Consider the following 20,482-nt stretch of genomic DNA (forward strand, 5'->3'; position numbering starts at 1 on the left):
AGGACGCCTACAGTACTTATTTGACTTTTATACATGCTTGTGTAGCAGCTTTATAAGTAAGTTTTATACTTATAAGCCTCAGTAGCTTTTAATATGGTATAAACTTGTAAAAAAAAATGAAAGAAAACATGTGTATTTGAAGTGGTTAGAACAGCGTAGGACTGTACAGAATAACGTCTTTCCCGAGGAGTGCCACAGCACCTCGGCCTTCCTCAACCAGCCATTACCGGCTACTTGTCTAACAACGTCAACCAGCGGGCCGGACTGTTTGTGTGTTTCTTATCAATAATGTAAACATAATATTTAAAAAAAACTCATTTATTTATTAAAGTCAGCATTATAATGCAGCACGAACATTACATTATTTGTACTTTGTAAAACAGCGGTGGAACATCGGTTCAACACATTTAAAATCACAGCGCAGTCAGTTTGGCGGTGAGTGCGTGTGTTCACGTGCGCCGTGTTGGCATGGAATTTGTCCAAAGCGCACTCGGGCCTCGCCGAGATTGCGTGTAAAGTGAAATTGAAGTGTGCCGCTGCAAATAAATGCGGCAAAAGGCGTCAAAGGCTTTATTCATAGCCATCGACACGTACCCCTCTCTCCACACCCGCCGCCGCACTGACAAAAACTAAAACATGCACGGTCAAAAATTATTTTAAGCCACGCTTTCGCAATTTCGCCTCCAAGAATTTCGGTGAGAATATTTGCAAACGGTCATTAGCGATATTAGCATTCGGAGTATTCTATTGAATGCGATTTGTTACTCAAGTTTGAGCTCTGTGATTTGCAGCGTTCTGGGTGAAAGCTTAAAAGTTTAAGGCATTTCCGCCCCTCGCGTCGATCAACGTAAATTATCCCACGGAGAATTCCCCCGGGGCGCGGCCGGCGTGGGGCGCCCTCCGCCCGCACTGAAAGACGGCCGCTCTCAAAAAGCAACCCCTGAATTTTAATTGGGGGTTAATAATATTCAGTAGCACCTCTAGATTGTAATCTAATAACATCCTTCGTTCAAATTGACACTGACATGGGTTTCTGCTACGTGGGATATAAGAATAAAAGTGTTTTATTTTCTTTTTATGCCACTAATATTTTGATAGTAAAATGAAGAAACATAATTTATTAATGCAGTTTATGTATCAGGCCACCAAGTGGCTGTAAGGAAATCGCCAGTAAAGTATAATGAATGGTTTCCGGAATCGTCTATTCCCTGCTTTAAATGGTTTATGCCAGTAATTCTCCATCGCCAAATTACGGTGTAACTGATAATTAAAACCCCATTTCAACAGCTGCTTCCCTCATTCTATTACTTCCATATAAAGTGGCTGATAAAACAAAATACATGTAAAACATTAGTTTTGCCAATGCATGCCTTTCAGTGCAGTATTTTACGAACTAAATTATAAAAAAACTGCTTTTTTAAAGATAAACTTTTATTCACTTCTTAATTATGCGCGGAAGCACGGATGCTACGCCGTAGCGTCGTAGCCGTCGCTCGTAGCTCGTAGCACGCGTAGCAGATGCGACTTCCTGTCGCGTGCTTTTCCTCCGCACGTTTCGCTGAAGCGTGCCATATTCAAAAATGGAATGTGAACGCTGAATTATGACGTATAATTAGCTGTTGTTTTTTGACCAATAATTATAAATAGGTACTTAGCGAAGTTTTTCACTAACGAATAGCTGTGCTATAAAATTAACCACATTGTTATTAAACAAAAAGGTTTTTAAAAGTCGTTTCCGGCGTATAATCGACACGGTTTCATCACTTATATTTTCTTTTGCCTACAAATCCAATTTAATTAAGGCGGGAAACTCGTGGTTAAAATCCGATTTAAGCCATTTTTACTACCGACCGCCGGGCGAAGACGGGGCTGTACCATTAGGAGCTAAAGGGAGTAGGAAAAGAGTGAGATGTACCCATAAGTGTCATTTTTATAATAATAATAATTATTATTATTTAATCTTTATTGCAAAATTTATAATATTCATATAAATAGTTATAATGTACAATCAGGAGGACTTAATGCTAAAAGCATAATTATGTAAAAGAGAAGAAACACTAGGAAATTTAAGGTCAAAAACAGAGACATGAGGAGTAAGGGAATTTGAAAAAAAAAATGCATTGGCCTATTTGGTGTTATAATTTAGGGTAGACCATGGTAGTTATAAATAAAATGAAAATGCTGAGGGTCATTGACGGGAAAACTTTTGCAATAGCTAGCAACTATTATTTATTAACAGATAAACTTTATACAGGAAGCTGAAGTGATGAGAATAAAGTGATAAAATGTAGAGTAACGTTTTTTTAAACGAAAATAACTTGAATTATTTCGACCATCACGAGACGTAGTACTTATAAATATTTTGTTTCAAACGGGCTACCACATCTCTCCTACTCATATTCTATGTTCAGTAAGTAGGTTGTATGTTTGGGGTAAGAATTTGAGGGCCGCCCCAGGCACATTACTCTACTGCAATGTAAGTGATCTTGTTTATTTTAAGCTGCATGTTGAATACACAGTTGGCTATAATATTTATTGCTTCTACATTATTTACTTACATCATGTAACGTGATTCGGAAAATATATGTATAATGTTTGGTTGGAGGTTACTATTGCAAGTAAATGTCCTAAACTTACATAATTGTTTTATTTAAATAAAAGTTGTACTTAACATAGTAGTTAATGTTTATGAATACCAATTTTATTACTAACATTACCATTTATACATGAATGCCATACCATAGGTATCCTGATTCCATTATGTGACCAAATCATAAATAACCTAAATAGGGATGTCATTCATAAAATTCCACCCTATATTATGATGATTCTTAATTTGTAAGAGTTTGAATATGGAATAAGGTAATAAAAATACATTGAACCTTTTTCTTATTGCATTTCCAAACTGCTCTAACTAAGAGGGCACTGGACAGGCCCCGATCAATTTTAAATGTAATCACACGAGCTAAAGTGGCATGGCCGTTTGCTGTAAGGACTATTAAAAGTTGCTTTGTGCGAGTAAACTTATTGCATACAGTATTACATGTTTACTGAATGTGGAGAGGGTTAATATTTAACTAACCTATTTAGATTGTTTATTGAAACCATTTTGAAATACATCAGTTTTGGTGTCACCTAAACTTATTTGTTAAATTTATAATTATGAACCTCGGTAAAATGTTTTTTTTTATTGTAATAATACAATTACAAAATTAACTAAGTAATTAAAGCTAGAAGGACAATTAGATACACCGCCATACTGCTGCGACCTCAATGAGTTTGTTTGGGTTCAGATTAGGGTTTTTTTATATACCTGTGTAGCATTTGAGTGCTTGACCAGCAGAAGCAGAATAGGTGGTCCAAGTCTCAGTACTCCCCGGGATGGTTCCACTCGCCCGGGCAGCACCCGCAGCAGCGGTAATGATCCGGCAGTGTATGCATAATTTACCAGCAAACAGCTTGTTTTGTAATGTAATTAGCTCCTAATCTCGCCGGGAAACGGCCAGCATTATTCCGCGCCAGCCTTAAATATTAAAATAATTTATTTTCAGTGCCCGCGGATGCGTAAGATTTCTCTTGTCGAGTTAAAGAGTGTGAAATAGTTGTTGTTTTTTTTTAAATCTCGGATTACTTAAGCATACAAGGTGTTCCAAAACCAAAGCCACGCAGCATGTAGATTTCAGATTTGTATACCCGAATTATAAAATTTTGACATTCTGATTTCATTTTCGGGCTTAGATATAACATGGTGCACACGTATCGACTTAGTACCTATACCCATTCTACAACATTCTAATTTGAAAAGTGCAAATTGTATGAACTCTCCTGTAGTTGTAGTTATTACAATAAAAATTATGTTATGGGCACTTGCGGCTTTAACTTTTAAAACAAGATTTCAATAATGCATAAAATGTGATTCTTTCAATAGAATAAAGTAAGTCCCGACGTGCCTTGTAAGTGCCCGTTAAACTTTGCAATGCTAATTTAATCTCAATGTAAGTGAGTCTATTTCGACATTTTATTACCTTCATTCAGAATTATTACTTTAACAGAAATGTGAGTAATTGCTATTTGGTTTTAACGGCCTACGATTTTTTATTGCGGAATACTTGGGTATATTTTGTACTAAGTAGGTATAAGTATTACTGGCAAGGAATAGCTGTGCAGGTGTTTTGAAAGTTCAGCGATGTTTTTTTAGAAATACTGATAACCACTTTTTACCCGACTTTGAAAAACGGAGTACGTTCAGATATACTCTTACAGCACTTATATAATTAGTTGTGTATATTCTAAGACGATTGTACAACATTGAACGTCAATAGATTGGATAATGTTATCTGGCTAATAATCCGTATGTAACTGTATGTAGTCGCGGAGCCACGACAAACGGCATAACGTAGGTAAAGTAAACGCGTAATCACGTGTAGCCAACATGCTGGAGGCAGCAGCAGGGACTAACAACAACAGTGTGACAACTTATTACACAGTATAGTTAATAAAACAATAGTAAAATTAAAAACGTTAAAATCTAATAAATAATAATTAAATAATTAGGTTCCATCGTTAACGCACAGACAGATACACAGATTCGTTAAACTTATAACACACTACTTTATCCGTTGGGGGTTGAAAATGTAGCGGGAGATGTTCACGGGCCTAAACAGCTGTAAACAAATGATAGAAGAGGATCTTGAGAAAGAGGCTTGAGAGAAGAAAGGGTCTTGAGAGAAGGCGAGACAGTCGACCTAATGTTGGCTTATAGAAGTTCTTGCAATTTTTTAGTTTTATGGTAACGAACAAGTAACTATTTTTTACACTACCAGCGACTGTCAGTAGTTTTACCTGTCAGCAGTGAGCATGGCAATGAGAGGGCCGTATTCAGAGCCACGCGACGCAACGCAACTGTCACTGTATGTCCTCTCTGAGCACACACCGGCCGCGGCGGCTTCTTACCCGACCGGAAATTCGACGTTTCATTCACTTGCCACCGGTTTTGTTTATGCTAATCAGTGGACGTTGGCCCTAAGTTGACCGACGATCAGATGGACCGTACTGTACGTTTGAGTTATACCGTATTGGAATGTCTGGTTTACCTAGTGTTTTGTCGACTAAGGAATATCAGCGCTAAATAGAGGGTATATGCTGATTGAATGTTGTGGCATATGTATGTACTGCAGTGAACGCCTGTTTTAAGAAAATATGCGGGGTTGATTTGCTTTAATCTTCGGAAAGCTACATAGCTTTCCGAAAGGTGACATCACCTTTAATAAAACTTTATACAAAAAAAAAACCTGATGAACTGTAAAAACTAGTTATTTATAAAAGTGCAAGTCCACAGTTAACAGTGTTATTGTATTTAGAGCGAGATCGTATTAGCGCAAGTTAGTTAGGCGCCGTCCACAGCGCGGCAGACACGGCCCGTGGGCGAGCGCATTAGCTACACAATTGAATTAAGACAAAGATATCCGAGTTGGCTCTCGACCAGTTAACTATCAGTTCCACCGTCCGACTGCGACGCTAGATTTACATTCAAGCAGCAAACGCCCTAATAAATATACTAGTTTGACCTGCTTTGACTTTTAGACGCGATTTGGCTATCCCCCCACTGGGCTACTGCTAAATCGGGCTATTAAAAGGTCAGTAGGCACGTAATAGAGCCCATGAGCGTATTTTTCAACAAGAACTCGTGGTGAAATTCACACGTTTGTTTTCATTCCACTGACGACGTGCGACAGGTTTTTAGAAAGAAATACCTGCGGGCGGCGCGCCCGTGTCGCATGCAGGTGATAAATCGTGTTCCCAGCGTCACTTTTTACTAACAAGACAAGGTGTCGTCTCGAACGTGCTTGCATATTTACACGGACTTCTTTAATATTACTAGAGCCAAGTTTTACGTGGAAATAAAACTGTAGAGAAAGCGTAAGTGAAATAGTTGGCATGCCGGCGATGTCGGGAATGTTTCCCTTCAATTTGGGGAAAGAGTTTTTTCAGCGAGGTTCAGTAGGCGCCGTCGCCCTAGTGCACCGATGACAATAAATATCGTAGGCGCCGAGCCGTGAAATCGAATAGGCTCCGTCTGTGCGCGTACAATCAGCAGCCGCCCGTCGCCCGCGCGCCCGAACAACCAATGACGATTCCATCTATAAAAAAAACTAAACAGAGCTGAATCAAATAGTTTGCAAATGCATGGAAAACGGAAGATTAAACGCAGCTGTTCGTGTTCTCGAATAAATAATTAAAAAGCCATTACACATCTTTTACTCGTAATGTTTCTCAATAATACATTTGAAACATTCGCACGCTTGGTGTCGAGTAATTTGCGGTGACGCCCCGCGCCCCGCGCCCGCCCCGCGGCCCCCGACGCGTGTTCGATTAGAGTACAAGTAATTCCGGAAAGGAAATTGAAATCTTAAAGCAATGCCCCATGGAGCTGCTGCCTTAATATACTTCTGCTACTGTTTGCCGTAAAGAATAAATACGGGGGAAATGTTTTATAAATCAAAACGTTCGGTTTCGTTACTAACATTTTCTTCAGCTCTCTCTAAATATTGTAAAAGAATTTCCCAGTAAGTACTTAAGAAGTATTTGTGGAGAAAAATTCTGTGTTTTAAATTTTGTAGCTTTTGACTGTAATCCCATCTAACAGTCTTAACCATAGCTACTTAGCCATGGTAACAAAAACCGAGTTTCCATATCAACATAATTTCGTGGTATTACCGTGGCCTCAGTACCAGTGTGAACTGGTTTTCGCTAGTATTTAACAGTGGCAATGCATTCATAAGAGGCGCGGTAGTTTGGGCCGTAATGAACATAAGCCCCGGGCCCAGAGGTTTAATTTTCCTCTTCCGCGCTGTCCCGCTCGGTGCGTTCGCAATCTGACTTAGTTGCCGGAGGATTGTAGTTCGGAAACTAATTGCTAGTTTGCCCTTTGTTTTGGAAGTTAATTTGTCAATATTGAGGTGTTACCTTGCCACTGTTTTCCTGCTTAGTTACAAAAATAACCTATATAGGTATACAGTAGTTATATTAAATATATGTAGGACATGTAGGTGCAAGGATAGCATTTTAATCTTACTGTTTTTTTTAAATCCGTTATTGTTATTTTTGGTTTGCTGTTCTTTCGATATTTTTAGCTGCAACCATTACAAATTAAGCAACCAAAAGTACTATAACATATAAAAAATAAAGATTTATTTTATTTCTAATATTTTACCTGAAAACAAAATATTTCAGCTTCGCAGAGTGTGTTTCGGAACGCAGTCGGGGCGTCCCGCTCATTAATCGGGCGACAATGCTCGCGCCTCCTCATTTGCGCGGCGCTTCGACGAGTGAACAATGCCGCCGAGTTACCAGCGCCGCCGCCTGATAGCTGGAGCTACACGCAGCCTTAGCAAACATACGGTGGTGAATACCTGCGAGAATATAATATTTTTCACAACTTTATATACGCCTGTCGATATAGACTACCGGGACTAGGAAAATGAAATTATTCAGTTTTACTCGTACTCGTAATACCAAAAAAATACTGAAACTAAATTCCAATAGTACCCACTTATACATATGATTTATGATGTCTCAGAACTCACAGTTATAAACCTAAACAATGATTAAACTGCAACTGCAATGAAAAAACAAGGAGAACAAACGACAACTTTAGTTATAACTTATAAACAATACACTAGCACGGACCAACTAGGAAAGATGACACAATCAAAATTCATTAACAGACTCGCTTACCGAAACTTGTCCCGGCAACAAGCAAATATCTCATCGTCCAATTTGCTCCCACGGTTTACTGCAGCCGCCAGCCGGGCTAATCTCATGAATGAATCATCGCCCGGCCCCGCACTAACAGGCGCATTCGATTATCACGAATCATTCCGAAAGGGAAATTGAAATCCTAACCCGAAGCCCTAAGGACTTGCTCTTTCTACTACTCGTGGTCTGTTCCCGTCGTGTCAGGAATACTCAAGCAGATTCGCCAGTGACGCCGCTGATAAATGCACCGTATTCTAAACAGTGCTAGTGCCTTTTTAGCTCGTGAACTTCATTCTCAACCCGTCCGGTCGCCTTTGTGGATGCTCAGCTCGACTTGCTTGATTATTCTTTGAAAGTGTGTTAGCACCAATTGGGGCTTATTTACGTAAACTGTTCCTCGGAGAGGGAAGTTCAAACTTAAACTAAAGTTTCACTTAAATGACGTATTTTTGGTGAATTAGTTATGAACAACTGCTGAAGAAATAACTCACGCAAGGTGCAGTAGTACCATGTCTCAGTCTTTCTCATCCAGCCACTATCACTTCGAGAAAGTTTCTTCAGACTGCCAATTGACACCAGTTTCTCCCGACTGCTAATTATAATATACCCGGAGATCGACTTATCACTCCATTTAGCCTTAATAATAATTTAATAGAAATATACCTCAATCAGTAACTTCAAATGGTGTTTTTACAGCAGAAAGTACCATTTTCAGTATAATAATGAAATAAAAATATCATTACTACCTAAAAAGATAAGATAATATTCTTTATTTGTACACAAAAAATATGGACAACATTACAAAACTTAATCTAACACTATATGTACAAATGGAGGTTTAAAAAGTTTAGCTATGGTCGAAATTTGAAGCAAAACCGCTAACATATTACATAAACTCTTATCAGCGGAGTTTTTTTAATCACAAACTAAAAAATATAAATAAAAGTGTTCTCATTAAGCTGTCCGGTGGCTCATTACTCGTGTAAATGAAGATATTACGTGCCCGCTAGTCCTGCTACCTTCTGTCTTCGGATTTACTTGTTTACAGCCAGTTGGCTTCGCGGGCTACTCTCTTGATTCAATGTTTTCACACAATCGGATTAGTGTAGATTTATTATTATTAGGACTTGGGAGGAAACATTATTATAATACTTTCACCTTTTCAAATATTTAAAAAATATAAAAATAAACTGGCAATAAACATTATTTTCAGTTATGTTTCTCTCTCTCTTATACCTACATATTTCTGCAATTTGATTTGACTTCTAATGTGATTTAATTTAAACAATTATACTCACTTACAGAACTCTGAACTACTTATTTAAATATAATAACTACCTACATACATAATAATATAATTATGTAGTAACAATAGGCTACGTAGTATACATTTCGTAAGACAAACACAAAACTACCCAACCGCAATTAAAGCTGAACTTCGACAATTGATTAACACCGATGATATTGCGGGCACATTATCGAATGTACCTGAATAGAGGGTGTTCGGTAATCTACCGCTAATTACTAGTTGGTTGGACGGCAGCTAATGTAACCCCCTGTACATGGGCCGCATACAAGCAGCTTTTATCACATTGTTACCTTACACACGCTTCCAACTCGGAACTACCAGTGGGATCTCTACTGACAATGGAACTTTGTTGAAGCTAGTTTGTTTAGGAAAATTAACGGTGTTTTAAAAATATGTTGTACTTCATAATCTGCATTTATAGAACTTCTGCTTCTAAGCAAATAAATATCAATATATATAGTACAGTACTTCACTCTTCAGTTTTCCAATATTAGAGCACCTAAGTAAATGAATCATACTACATGTATAGGCCTGATAAATGGTCATAATTATATACAAACGCATTTTCATTTCGTGAAAGCATAGAATGGATATGTTACATATTATAACTACTAGTATAATGGCAACAAGGGTCGAGCATGTTCAATTTACCTCACATGTCCGATCTTGTAGCTCCAATATTCACAGCGAAAGGGATCAGCCGAGTACTTAAATTAATTAGGGAAGGTAAGTTTGTTCTGCAATATTTAACAAGCAATCCCTAGAGTTTAATGTCCTTTGTGGCTTGGTTCACCGCTAATTCCAGGTTAATTAGTCGGGAGAAGACTATTGGAGTTGATACAGCTGAGTGTGTGATTAAGTAATTAGTTGATTATCTACCGGTTTCAGAACTGGGAACGTAAAGTTAAGTATGAATGCAGTGCTGTGATTGGCTGATGACCATTCAGCATACGTAATATATTTTATTTATTTATTTTTAGACACTTTATTTTATTCAGTTACAAATGAAATAAGTAGGTATACATATATTATATTATACATATTACATTGCAAATTAATTATTTCTAAACATGTAAAATATCTCGTTCGAAAAAGTACTGTATCACAGATATCATATAAAATATTATATGGCTATACATAAATAAAATGTCAAAAACAAAATCAAAAGTTCAGCGTTATACACAGAAAAAGTCATCAGAGACATAAAAAGAACCGATCGAGCGCTTTCGGGGAAATATTACTTTTGAATCGCAACATTCTTGAGCTGAAACAACTTGGTACAAAGGAGGGAATACTTTCTACAAAGAAGTATGGCGATATATTCAGGGCTGTCACACGCGCAATGGCTACTTCGGGGCAAAGGAGAATGGGCTTTTGTGAATGAATCGTAGTCTAGCCCGTGGGAATAGATGATTAGTTTGCAAATGTAGCATAGTGCAATTTGCAAAGCATTCTAAATGTAGCATTTGCAGTTCAAAATTAACTTTTATGAAGTATGGCTCAATTTAGTACCTAAGTATAAGTAAGTACATTTAATATTAAGATATCAGTTTATATGTATTGTAAGAAAAAACGTCTTTAGAAAGACGAACGGTGCATTTCTGAAAATCCTAAGATTGTTTTCGCGCTAATCAGCCAACGAGAAACTTAAGAGTTTCGGGAATTATTCGCACCGCGCATGCGCGGTGTTTTCGCGCCACCCCTAAAGCCTTACGACCGCCTCCCCACTCAACACTCGCTAAAATAAACCTTTTCGTCCTACGCATAGAGACTGATAAGGGCATATTTGTCATCTTTGAAAATTTGGGTTCTGAGTCATCGTAACTTGTAAAGGCGTCATTATGTTGGTGGAGCAAGAATGAGATTTTCATAGCGTTTCTGTATTTGAGCCAGGATGACGCATCCGTCATTGTAAAGTAGTTTTTACTGAGTACAGTTTAGGGTTGAAAATGTAGTGTAGTTATTGCGTTTGGTGGATGGTGGAGTCCGTGGCTGGTAGAGCTCAGTTGGCTGCGAGTGTCGGGGGCTGGTGGTCGCTCTCCCGTGGCGTCGCGCGCTCGCAACTTATTTCGTAGCTCGTAGCTCGTAGCGGGTTTGAATTTAGAATTCGATGTTGTGATTGCACAGTGAGTTGATTTATTAGGTGAATCTTTATGTTAATTGTATGTTTAGTTGTATCTAAATGCACGATTTATAAACAATAAAAAAATAAGTTAGGAATCTGTTTTTGCTGGGTTACGACTACTGATAACTATTGATACATTTAAAAGAATTTATGAAATACTGTATAAATAATAATTAAATAATATCAAAGTTGACTAGCATTAGAAGTGAATAAAACATATTTTTACAAACTTTTTATTACGACAAAATCATTCGAATTTAGGCATTAAATTACTTAACACCTGTACATTAAAAAATAATTAAAGCAAACCCTGGCCAAGACGAATAGGGCTTTATAAAGCAATTGTTATAAATAAACAAGTAAACGCTAGTTAAGCGGGCCCGGACGTACCTCGCATACTTGCCGATCCGCTCCCATTCCTCAGTTAATTAAACACCATTTGTACACTGTCGAGACAAATATAATTTATGAAACGGGAAAACGCTTGCCGACGGAGTATCTCGGCATACTTGCCATTGTTTCGTTCCGGAGATGTATCCCGAATTCTGTTGAGAGTTATGATCGCTGACGCTCCGTTTTAAATTTGCAATTAACAATTTTCAGATATTATTATTTCTAATCTTGAAAGCTGGATGGTGTTGTGAAATGTTGTTTGTGTACTTAGTAATTAATGTAGGTTGAAAAGGTCGGTAGATAAATTATTTAAATTTTGCTGATAGTTAATAGCTATTCATCTCTATATTATTAATCATCATTAGTTTTTTGGTAACTGTATCTTTCATTTCATCATTCACACTAAATTAGCAAAAAAAATATTTTGACTAAGTAGGTAATTATTGGACATAAGATAATTAAGTAAAACCATACTAAAATGTCAATGTAACAATAACAAGAATAACTTTAAAGCTATTGGATTGACGCGAAACATAGCAAGAAGCTTCTATAAAATATCGAGTGGCGTATTGACAAAACCGAGGCCGCCTGTCTCCACCTCCCACGTCGATTCCAAACATCCCGCCTCGGCCTAGCCCCGCCTACTTCACGTAAATATCCTTTTACATTATGTTATATACTTACTTATTTCACCTTACATATTTTAGTAAAGGTACGGAGGGCTCTGGTATATGAGGCTTGTGTTCCTAGTACATAAAGTGTTAGCTCGCGGATGGATGTGTGTCTGGAGCCCAGTGTTATATAACGGTTCTATTTCAATTGTTTAATCAGTCGTTTCAATTTAATCTCTGTACAATTCTTCATAATAAGGATATAAGTATTTCTATTCAATAATAACAATCTTAAACTACAACAGTTTCCTATTTTGAGATTGTCTGAATAATATCTTAAAAGCAGACCACAAACACAAAGTAATACAATGCAAGTAGCCCAGTGAAAACAGAACTGCAATAAAACCACAAAAGCAGCAAGAAAACAATGAATATTCAAAAGCAGATTCCCTTCACGAAAAGTTTCCGCGAAGAGAACCGGAACCATTTCTGATACACGATTCATGAGTAACAAACAGGACTTTAACAAACAAAATCAACAGAGCAGGCCCAACGGCTAAGAAGCCGAACTGCTCGTACAATGTCGGTGGAACAGTTAGCGCTAACAAGCCAGCCATGCAAAGTTGCTAAACAGTGAGTCTGCGAGCCCCGCGGTCGAATAATTCCCCCGACCGGACACTAACTGGAAAACTGGCCACTTGTTTGTCAGTTCGGCCGCTGGTTAGTGTAGCGGCTCCTGGTGCGGCTGGAAAGAATGACGATATAGCGTCGAGATAAGTTTGGAACAAGCCAGTGGGTGTGTAGGAGGTGGTTCACGGCTGACTGGCGCTGGATGTGGCTGAAGAGATAATGGAGAGCCAGTCGCTGGGCCGCGCGCGCCACCCGCCCGCCGCGCGCAACCACATCGTCTACACCGACCAAAAAGGAAGAAAGTAAGTTATATTATATTTTTACCTATGTTGAAAACAAAAAAGATTTGTTTTTTTTTCGTAATTAAAAAAGTTGTCATACAAAAAAATACATAACATTTATTAATATCGATTGTAACGAAATATTCATCTTGCCAAATTTAACCCGTTAAACCTGACAAACGAGACCTATTATTTCTCTCAATTTAGTCTAACAAGCGACTTAAACTCAAAGGTTCGCCGGAGCGAGGCATTCAATGGCCGTGAATTTTGTAATCTTCATTAATTTCAACTGGAACTTCACTTTCTCCGTTCCCACTGAGTTTTGTTTCTCTTAATTTAGTGGCACGAGTTTCTGCTGTAATAATATGAACCTTATCTTTCACATTTGAATTTATCATTCCTTATCGTACAGAAGCTACATCTGAAAATATGGAATGCGAGCAGTGAGAATAATAGCTTACTTTCATGCTCAAGAAATGAATTGCGACAGGTATTCAACCCTGGGAAAGAGAAATTTTCATATAAATTAACTGAGTGAACTTGGCTTTCCTGGCTTCGGGAATAAAAACCGCATACTATATTAACTTTGTAACAGTTCTCAGCCTTTCCCGTAAAATTTGGCTGCACGTTGAAGCAGCCAGCTCGTGACTTTGTTGTGCGACAAAAAATATTGCCTTTAAAGTGACTCTCCAAACCGTACCGGCGGCGGCGGCATGCATGTTACTACATACTGTAGTATTAGTTTTAATGTGTAGGTACAATTTTGCAATAAAAGCACTGGCATTGTATCTAAATAAAATAAATAACTAGTAGTTATACTTTTATTATATAATATTCAGTCGTCCTTTCAAAATAAATTTCACGAACAAATACATTGTAAAGAAAGATATAAGATAAAACAGCGGGGACACACCGGCCAGTGTGTTCCGAGCGCCTCACGAGTTACATGTAGTGTTTCCGCTAGTCACATTTTCACAACACCGTATTCACATTTCGAGAACTAGAAAGTTGGCGTTATCGTGTTTAAAATAGAACGACAAACACATCTAACTTTGTGATGCAAAATGGACATGGCCCGGTCCCGCCGGCGCTGTGTACTTTGTTTTCGGCGGAACCGACTCATGGGTTCGTCTAAGTGAATAACAATGGCTCGGAAGGGACTTTGTTGCTCAAATACTCGTCGTCAAACTGAAATGGCGGAATAAAATACGAGCGCCGCCAGAAGTCAATCGCGCAAGCGGACTCGCCCGGGCATATTTGCACAAACATTGCAAAAGATGTGAGCATGTAATCACAAATGCAAGAAGGCGTCCTGTCTCCACATTCCCAGCGAGGATTACCGTATTAAAACTCTCTGACAGAGTGAACATTTTAACATTCAAGAAGAGTTAGGAGCGACACGTCCCGCGCTCTGCATACTGCGACGAGCGTATAAGTACGTAAGTGTACAAATTGATTTATTGAAGTTAAACCGGGCCGGGCGAGTCGAGTCCTTTGCGTTACACAGATAAAGTGGAAATAAAAAAGAAAGTTCACAAACAGAAATCTCCTTGTCGCGAGATTTACGAGTGACGCACCTCCTGCCTCGGCCGCGGACGCTCTATGTAAATTCAACTTCCACCGGGATATACGGACCTACAACTTTATCAACTTGTATGAACAAAACTCTTGGGTCTCGAATATTGATAAATCTCAGAGATAATACATGTTTTATTCTGTTTGACTATTTCAATCCATATTTTTGTTTTTCCATGTCTTGAGGGAAATGATAATGATAGTAGAGTCAAAGTGAAAGATGGAGGGTAATAGGCGGATACATCAGTAAACAACAATTTAAAATGAATTAATGGTAAAAAGTTGGAGTCGCATTATAGATCAATTACAGACTAACACTGTTGAATGGAAGTTTGAGTAAAGCTAACAATTTGCTTTATGAAATCTGAATGAACTGGATTATTCCGTGTTTGTCCTTACGCTTCACCCCCGTACACAAGAAAACTGGCTGAAAACTGTAATAACCTTGATATAAATGTAATTAACCGCGACCCGTCGTCCGGCTGTAGGCCTCGGTGAGGCATGCTCGGTGTTTCTAATTAAGTAACCATTGCCCGGTCTGTATGGACGTGCCCTCGGGGACAACACCGAGACAGACTAAGTACAGGCCGCGCACTGGATTGCGTTCTAAGAAACCCGAGGCATGTGAGGCTAGGGATTGTTACCAGTGGCTGACTTTCCATTTCTACTGAACAGGCTGAGAGAGAGATAAAACATTAAATTTAATACATTAACACTGAAAGTTAACCCTGTCTTTACTTTGACTTTAACGTAAATAAATAAAAGGTTTTCAATATTAAATACGTGTCTAATGGGAAACACACCTAGAAATCACGGCAGTAGATGTGGGCCGTCGCAGTAATTATCTGGAGTCACGCCAAACGCCGGCGGTTATTAGTTCCATAGATGTTTCGCTGTAGTTTATAAGTTTAATGCTCCGACGCCGATTCAATATTCTGGAATTACCCTTTGAAATTATTAAATCCTAAATTATAATAAACAGCGCATATTTTTTAAAGGTTGAAACTATTAAAAAAAACCATCAAGTACTAAAAACACTGTAAACGATGTATTAAAGGATTGGTATAAAAAATGTATTATTCCTTACGTTTAAGTAACTTTTCAAGACTTGTTTTTATTATTATTTTAAAAACATAATCAGAATAACGTTAAATATTACTTTAACGTCATATTTGTTGATTGAATAATAATTCCGGAAATTTATGTACATTTATCGCGCTGTTTTCCATTTTCCATGCAGAATTTCTGTTTGTCAATTAAAATATTTCAAATAATTTCCGTTGCTGGTGGTTAATTTTGCAGAAATCTGGGAACCTGATTCGTAAAACATTACTGTTGCATTTTAATCGTGTTTTACACGTCTCATGAGTTATTACATAGTCATTTATATCCTATACTAATACTGATTGGGTAAAGAGTTCTTGAGTGGAGACCACGCACCGGCAAGCGTCAAGCCCGGCGTCCTCAGACTAGTTAGTAGTCGGAAATGGCAGGATGAGGAATGTAGAGGACAGGGAGTTGTGCTACTCATTGGGAGAGGCCTAGGTCCAGCGATGGGGGTTGAAGATGAGTAATACAAACTTTATACTTAATTCCCTACCATTGTGTTTTAGTAGTGATAAAGTCAATGTCATGATGATATTCATAAAATAGCCCTTTTTGGCTGATGATAAGTTATAATAAGATTTATTATGAGTAAGTATTCAAACAAGAACTCAAACGTTTCTGTTCATCGCACAATTATTATACATTTATTATTTACAATGTGTTGATGAACCATTTTACTGACAATACCCATGTACTCATGCAATTTTCTAAAATAGTCAACATATCTTGCAACATTCACACTGTCCAGTAAAAGGTAAAAAAATAGCGTGCGTGGCTCCACCGCTTTGTGCGATCGCACCACAAATTATAGCGGTATAACTCAATCGAATGCTTTCAGCGGAAAATGCAGGCAGCCAATTAAAATATTCGACACCGACAAATTGACGGTAAGCTGTGTGAAGTGAGTGAGCTACCGCGCGTTGTAGGTACTCAGGAAAGACAAGAAGGCTTCTTTCGAATCTGAACATAGTTTATCAGTGTGCTTTTTTACTCTACCCTATTCCCCATGCCTCGTACTGCATACAGCATTATATCATAAAGTATTTTACAAACAAATAGCATTATTTTTACCGTAAAGAAGTCAACACCTAAAATTTTATTGCGTACAGGTTTATAGATCTCCATGCAAAAGTACGTGAACGACGAATACAGGGTGCTCGTTTGACTCTCCCCTCACGTCCGCCAGTACCAGATTGTTTGTCGATTACATACGAACGCGTTGTACGTAAAGTTATTATAATATTGTTTTGTGTGCAAAAGAAGAGTAAAATCTAATATAAAATACAATACATAACAATAAACTTTATTTACCAACAAAATTAATTACCACACAAGAACTCACAAAGACGGCAAAATTGTCTATAGCAATCTCTATAAGACAACCTTTGGATGAAACAGAGTGAGTTTAAAAAACAATACTATCATAGTGCCGAAGTATTAATAGAATCTGTAACGGAACATAGTCCGTCCGTAGCGGACTTATACATTATTACAATATTTATGTATAGATTGGCGAAATTTTTATTATAAGCAAAATAAGACTATACGCTGGTTGGAAAACACAACCATACCGCGATGTAGAAATGCCACACTAGTGCCATCTAGAGGGTTAGTCTCGGTGACGCATTTCCTTATATGGTAATGTTCGGGGGGTGTTGTGTCGTTCGAATCGACAGATACCTAGAATAAGTACAAGTCTTATTGTTGACGCTTAGAGTTTAAAGAGATATCATACTAGATTCGGTTATATTATGTTTCAACCGTTTATACGGCTCTGTTAATTATTGTTTGATTTTTGAAATGAATGACGCCATAGTGATAAGTTATTATTCTTCTTCTTCTTCTTTCTCGCCTTATCCTTATTTAGGGTCGGCTTTGGTGGTCATGTCACGCCATTTAACCCTATCCTCTGTCATATCCTCATTCACTCCACACTCTCTCATATTTTCTTTCACGCAATCAAGCCACGTCTTTCTTGGTCTTCCTCTCTTGCGCCTTCCTTCGGGTCTCATTTCCAACACTTTCTTTGTCACATAATCATCTTCTCTTCTCATGACATGCCCAAACCAAGAAAGACGATGGCTTTTCATCTTCTCCACTATAGGAGCCACTTTCATACTTCCCCTTATATACTCATTTCGTATTCTATCTTTTCTTGTAACACCACACATCCATCTCAACATTCGCATCTCTGTCACATGCATCCTTTTCTCATCGCATACTTTGGTTGCCCAGCACTCAGCCCCATACAACATCACCGGCCTTATGACGCTTTTATATATTTTGCCTTTGATCTTAATTGGCATCTTGCGATCACACGTCGTGCCGGTGAGTTGTTTCCATTTTATCCATCCTGCATTCATTCGTCTCGTCACATCCCTGTCAATACTTCCATCACTCTGTAGAAGGGAGCCGAGGTATCGGAAATCCTTACCTACTGCCAGTGGCGAAGTACCCAGAGATATCGACGCAGCTGAAGTAGGCCCTCCGAATTGACAGAACATATATTCTGTTTTGGTCCTACTCAGTCTCAATCCCACACTCTCTAGGGTATCTCGCCACTGGTTCAGTTGCACCTGTAATTCATCCCCACTCTCATCGACAAGCACGATGTCGTCTGCAAAGAGCATGCACCAGGGCGCCTCCTTCTGAATTGCCGATGTTAATGCATCCATTACCAATAAAAATAGGTATGGACTCAGGGATGAACCCTGGTGCACGCCTAATAATGTCCTCCTAGCCGAATTTCGGCCACGGCGGCCAATCTCAATTGAGATCAGCCATCTACGCAGGAGTAGATTATAGTGCCCAAGTGTGTGCGCAGTACACAGGAGCACTCTCTGTTCCATCACTCTCATAGCCCAATGGGACGGATTGACCGACACGACTGGAGAGAGCTAGGCGCAGGACCGACTGCTTTACATGCCCATCCGACAGCATGGATCGTTTCACTGTTTCGGACATCAGGTGATCAGCCTTCTATGTCCTAACCAAACTTAGAACCACAATTTAGAAACACAAATTGATGGTCCCACCCGGGAATCGAACCCGGGACCTCTGGGTCATGAAGCGAAGCTTCTACAACTAGACCACAGAGGCAGTTAAAGTTAAGTTAAGTGCACGCCTACTCTGACCTCGAACCTGTCGGTGACCCCGACTGCGGTGCGGACCTGTGTGTTGGCACCTGCGTACATGTCCTGAACAATACTTATGTACTTTACGGGTACACCCTTGTTCTGCAAGCACCGCCACAACAGGTCTCTCGGGACTCGATCGTAAGCCTTCTCAAGGTCAATGAACACCATATGCAGGTTTCTTTGTACAGCTCGAAACTTTTCCATCAATTGTCTCACTGCGAATATGGCGTCCGTTGTACTCCTTCCAGGCATGAAGCCAAACTGGTTTGCCGATACTGTCGACTCCCTCCTAATCCTACTTTCGATAACCTTCTCATACAATTTCATCGTGTGTGCCATCAACTTAATTCCCCTGTAATTTCCGCAATCTTGAATATCTCCTTTCTCCTTATAAATTGGCACCAGATAACTCCCTCTCCAATCAGTTGGTATTGACTCCTCTGCGAAGATTTTATTGAAAAGATAGGTCAACCAATAAATACCATCATCTCTCAATAATTTCCAAACTTCTACAGGTATGTTATCTGGGCCAACAGCCTTCCCATTACTCATTTTTCGTAATGCAAGCTTGACTTCCCATTCATTAATCTTATCTACCATTCCTAAATTAAGGCCCTGCGGTTCCGGTAAACCAACTCTATCATTCTCTACATTCAGCAATTGTTCAAAGTAATTCTTCCATCTCACCTTTATTTCTTCATCTTTTGTTAATACTCTTCCATTCTCATCTTTCATACATCGTATCTGAATCATATCTTTTGCATTTCTTTCCCTATTACGCGCCAATCTAAATAGCGCTTTCTGTCCTTCCGGCTTTTCAAGTTGTTTATACAGTTCTTCTTGTACTTGGGACCTTGCAATCGCCACAGATGTTTTAGACTTCTTCTTCATAAGCTGATATATTTGCCTTTTCTCTGCTCTTAATTGGTCATCTGTTAGTTCTTCTTGCCAATTTTTAAATGCATTCTTTTTGTCTTTCAAGGCCCTCTGTACTTCTGCATTCCACCACCATGTTTCCTTTTCTATCTTCTTGACTCCTTTTGTCTCTCCCAGTACAGTCTTTGCCGATTCTCTTATGGTATTGGCGATGACATTCCAATCATCATCCACAGTTATGTTTTCATTAAATTCTAATTCTCTAATTTTTCTTACTATTCTATCTTTAAAATCTGCTGCAAAATTTTCATTTTGCAGTAGCCACCATTTGGTCTTTGGTACATGTTTTTGCCTATAATTAATTCTATTCAGATCAATATCTAATTCTACGACTAATAATCTATGTTGACTAGTTAGAGGCTCCCCGGGTATAACTTTACAATCCTTGACTTTTTTAATATCAGTTCTTCTGGTTAACATGTAGTCTATCTGTGTTGCATGTTGACCACTTTTATAAGTTATAAGGTGTTCATCTTTCTTTTGAAAGTATGTGTTAACCAGAGCCAAGTCAAATGCTGTAGCCATTTCTAATATGCACTCCCCTTCAAAATTTCTACTGCCAAATCCTTTACCTCCATGTACGCGTTCGTAGTCATGGTTATTCTTGCCAACATGCCCAT

General features: G+C 38.6%; 1 protein-coding gene across 2 annotated transcripts in view; it reads left to right on the forward strand.

Moving 5' to 3' along the window:
• The first annotated feature begins 11,156 nt into the window (after positions 1-11,156).
• LOC105398042 (zeta-sarcoglycan) overlaps positions 11,157-20,482 on the forward strand; it is a 45,187-nt gene continuing 35,861 nt past the window's right edge. The window contains exons 1-2 of one of the 2 annotated variants that reach the window (XM_038111758.2): positions 11,157-11,193; positions 12,642-13,128. In XM_038111758.2, the coding sequence (XP_037967686.1) occupies positions 13,046-13,128 (83 nt within the window). In that variant the 5' untranslated portion in view covers positions 11,157-11,193; positions 12,642-13,045. Of the gene's footprint in view, positions 11,194-12,107; positions 13,129-20,482 lie in introns of those variants that run through there. The other variant, XM_038111755.2, reaches the window with a different exon arrangement.

Source organism: Plutella xylostella, chromosome 13 (genome assembly GCF_932276165.1).
Source record: "Plutella xylostella chromosome 13, ilPluXylo3.1, whole genome shotgun sequence".
In the NCBI taxonomy this organism is placed as follows: Eukaryota; Metazoa; Arthropoda; class Insecta; order Lepidoptera; family Plutellidae; genus Plutella; species Plutella xylostella.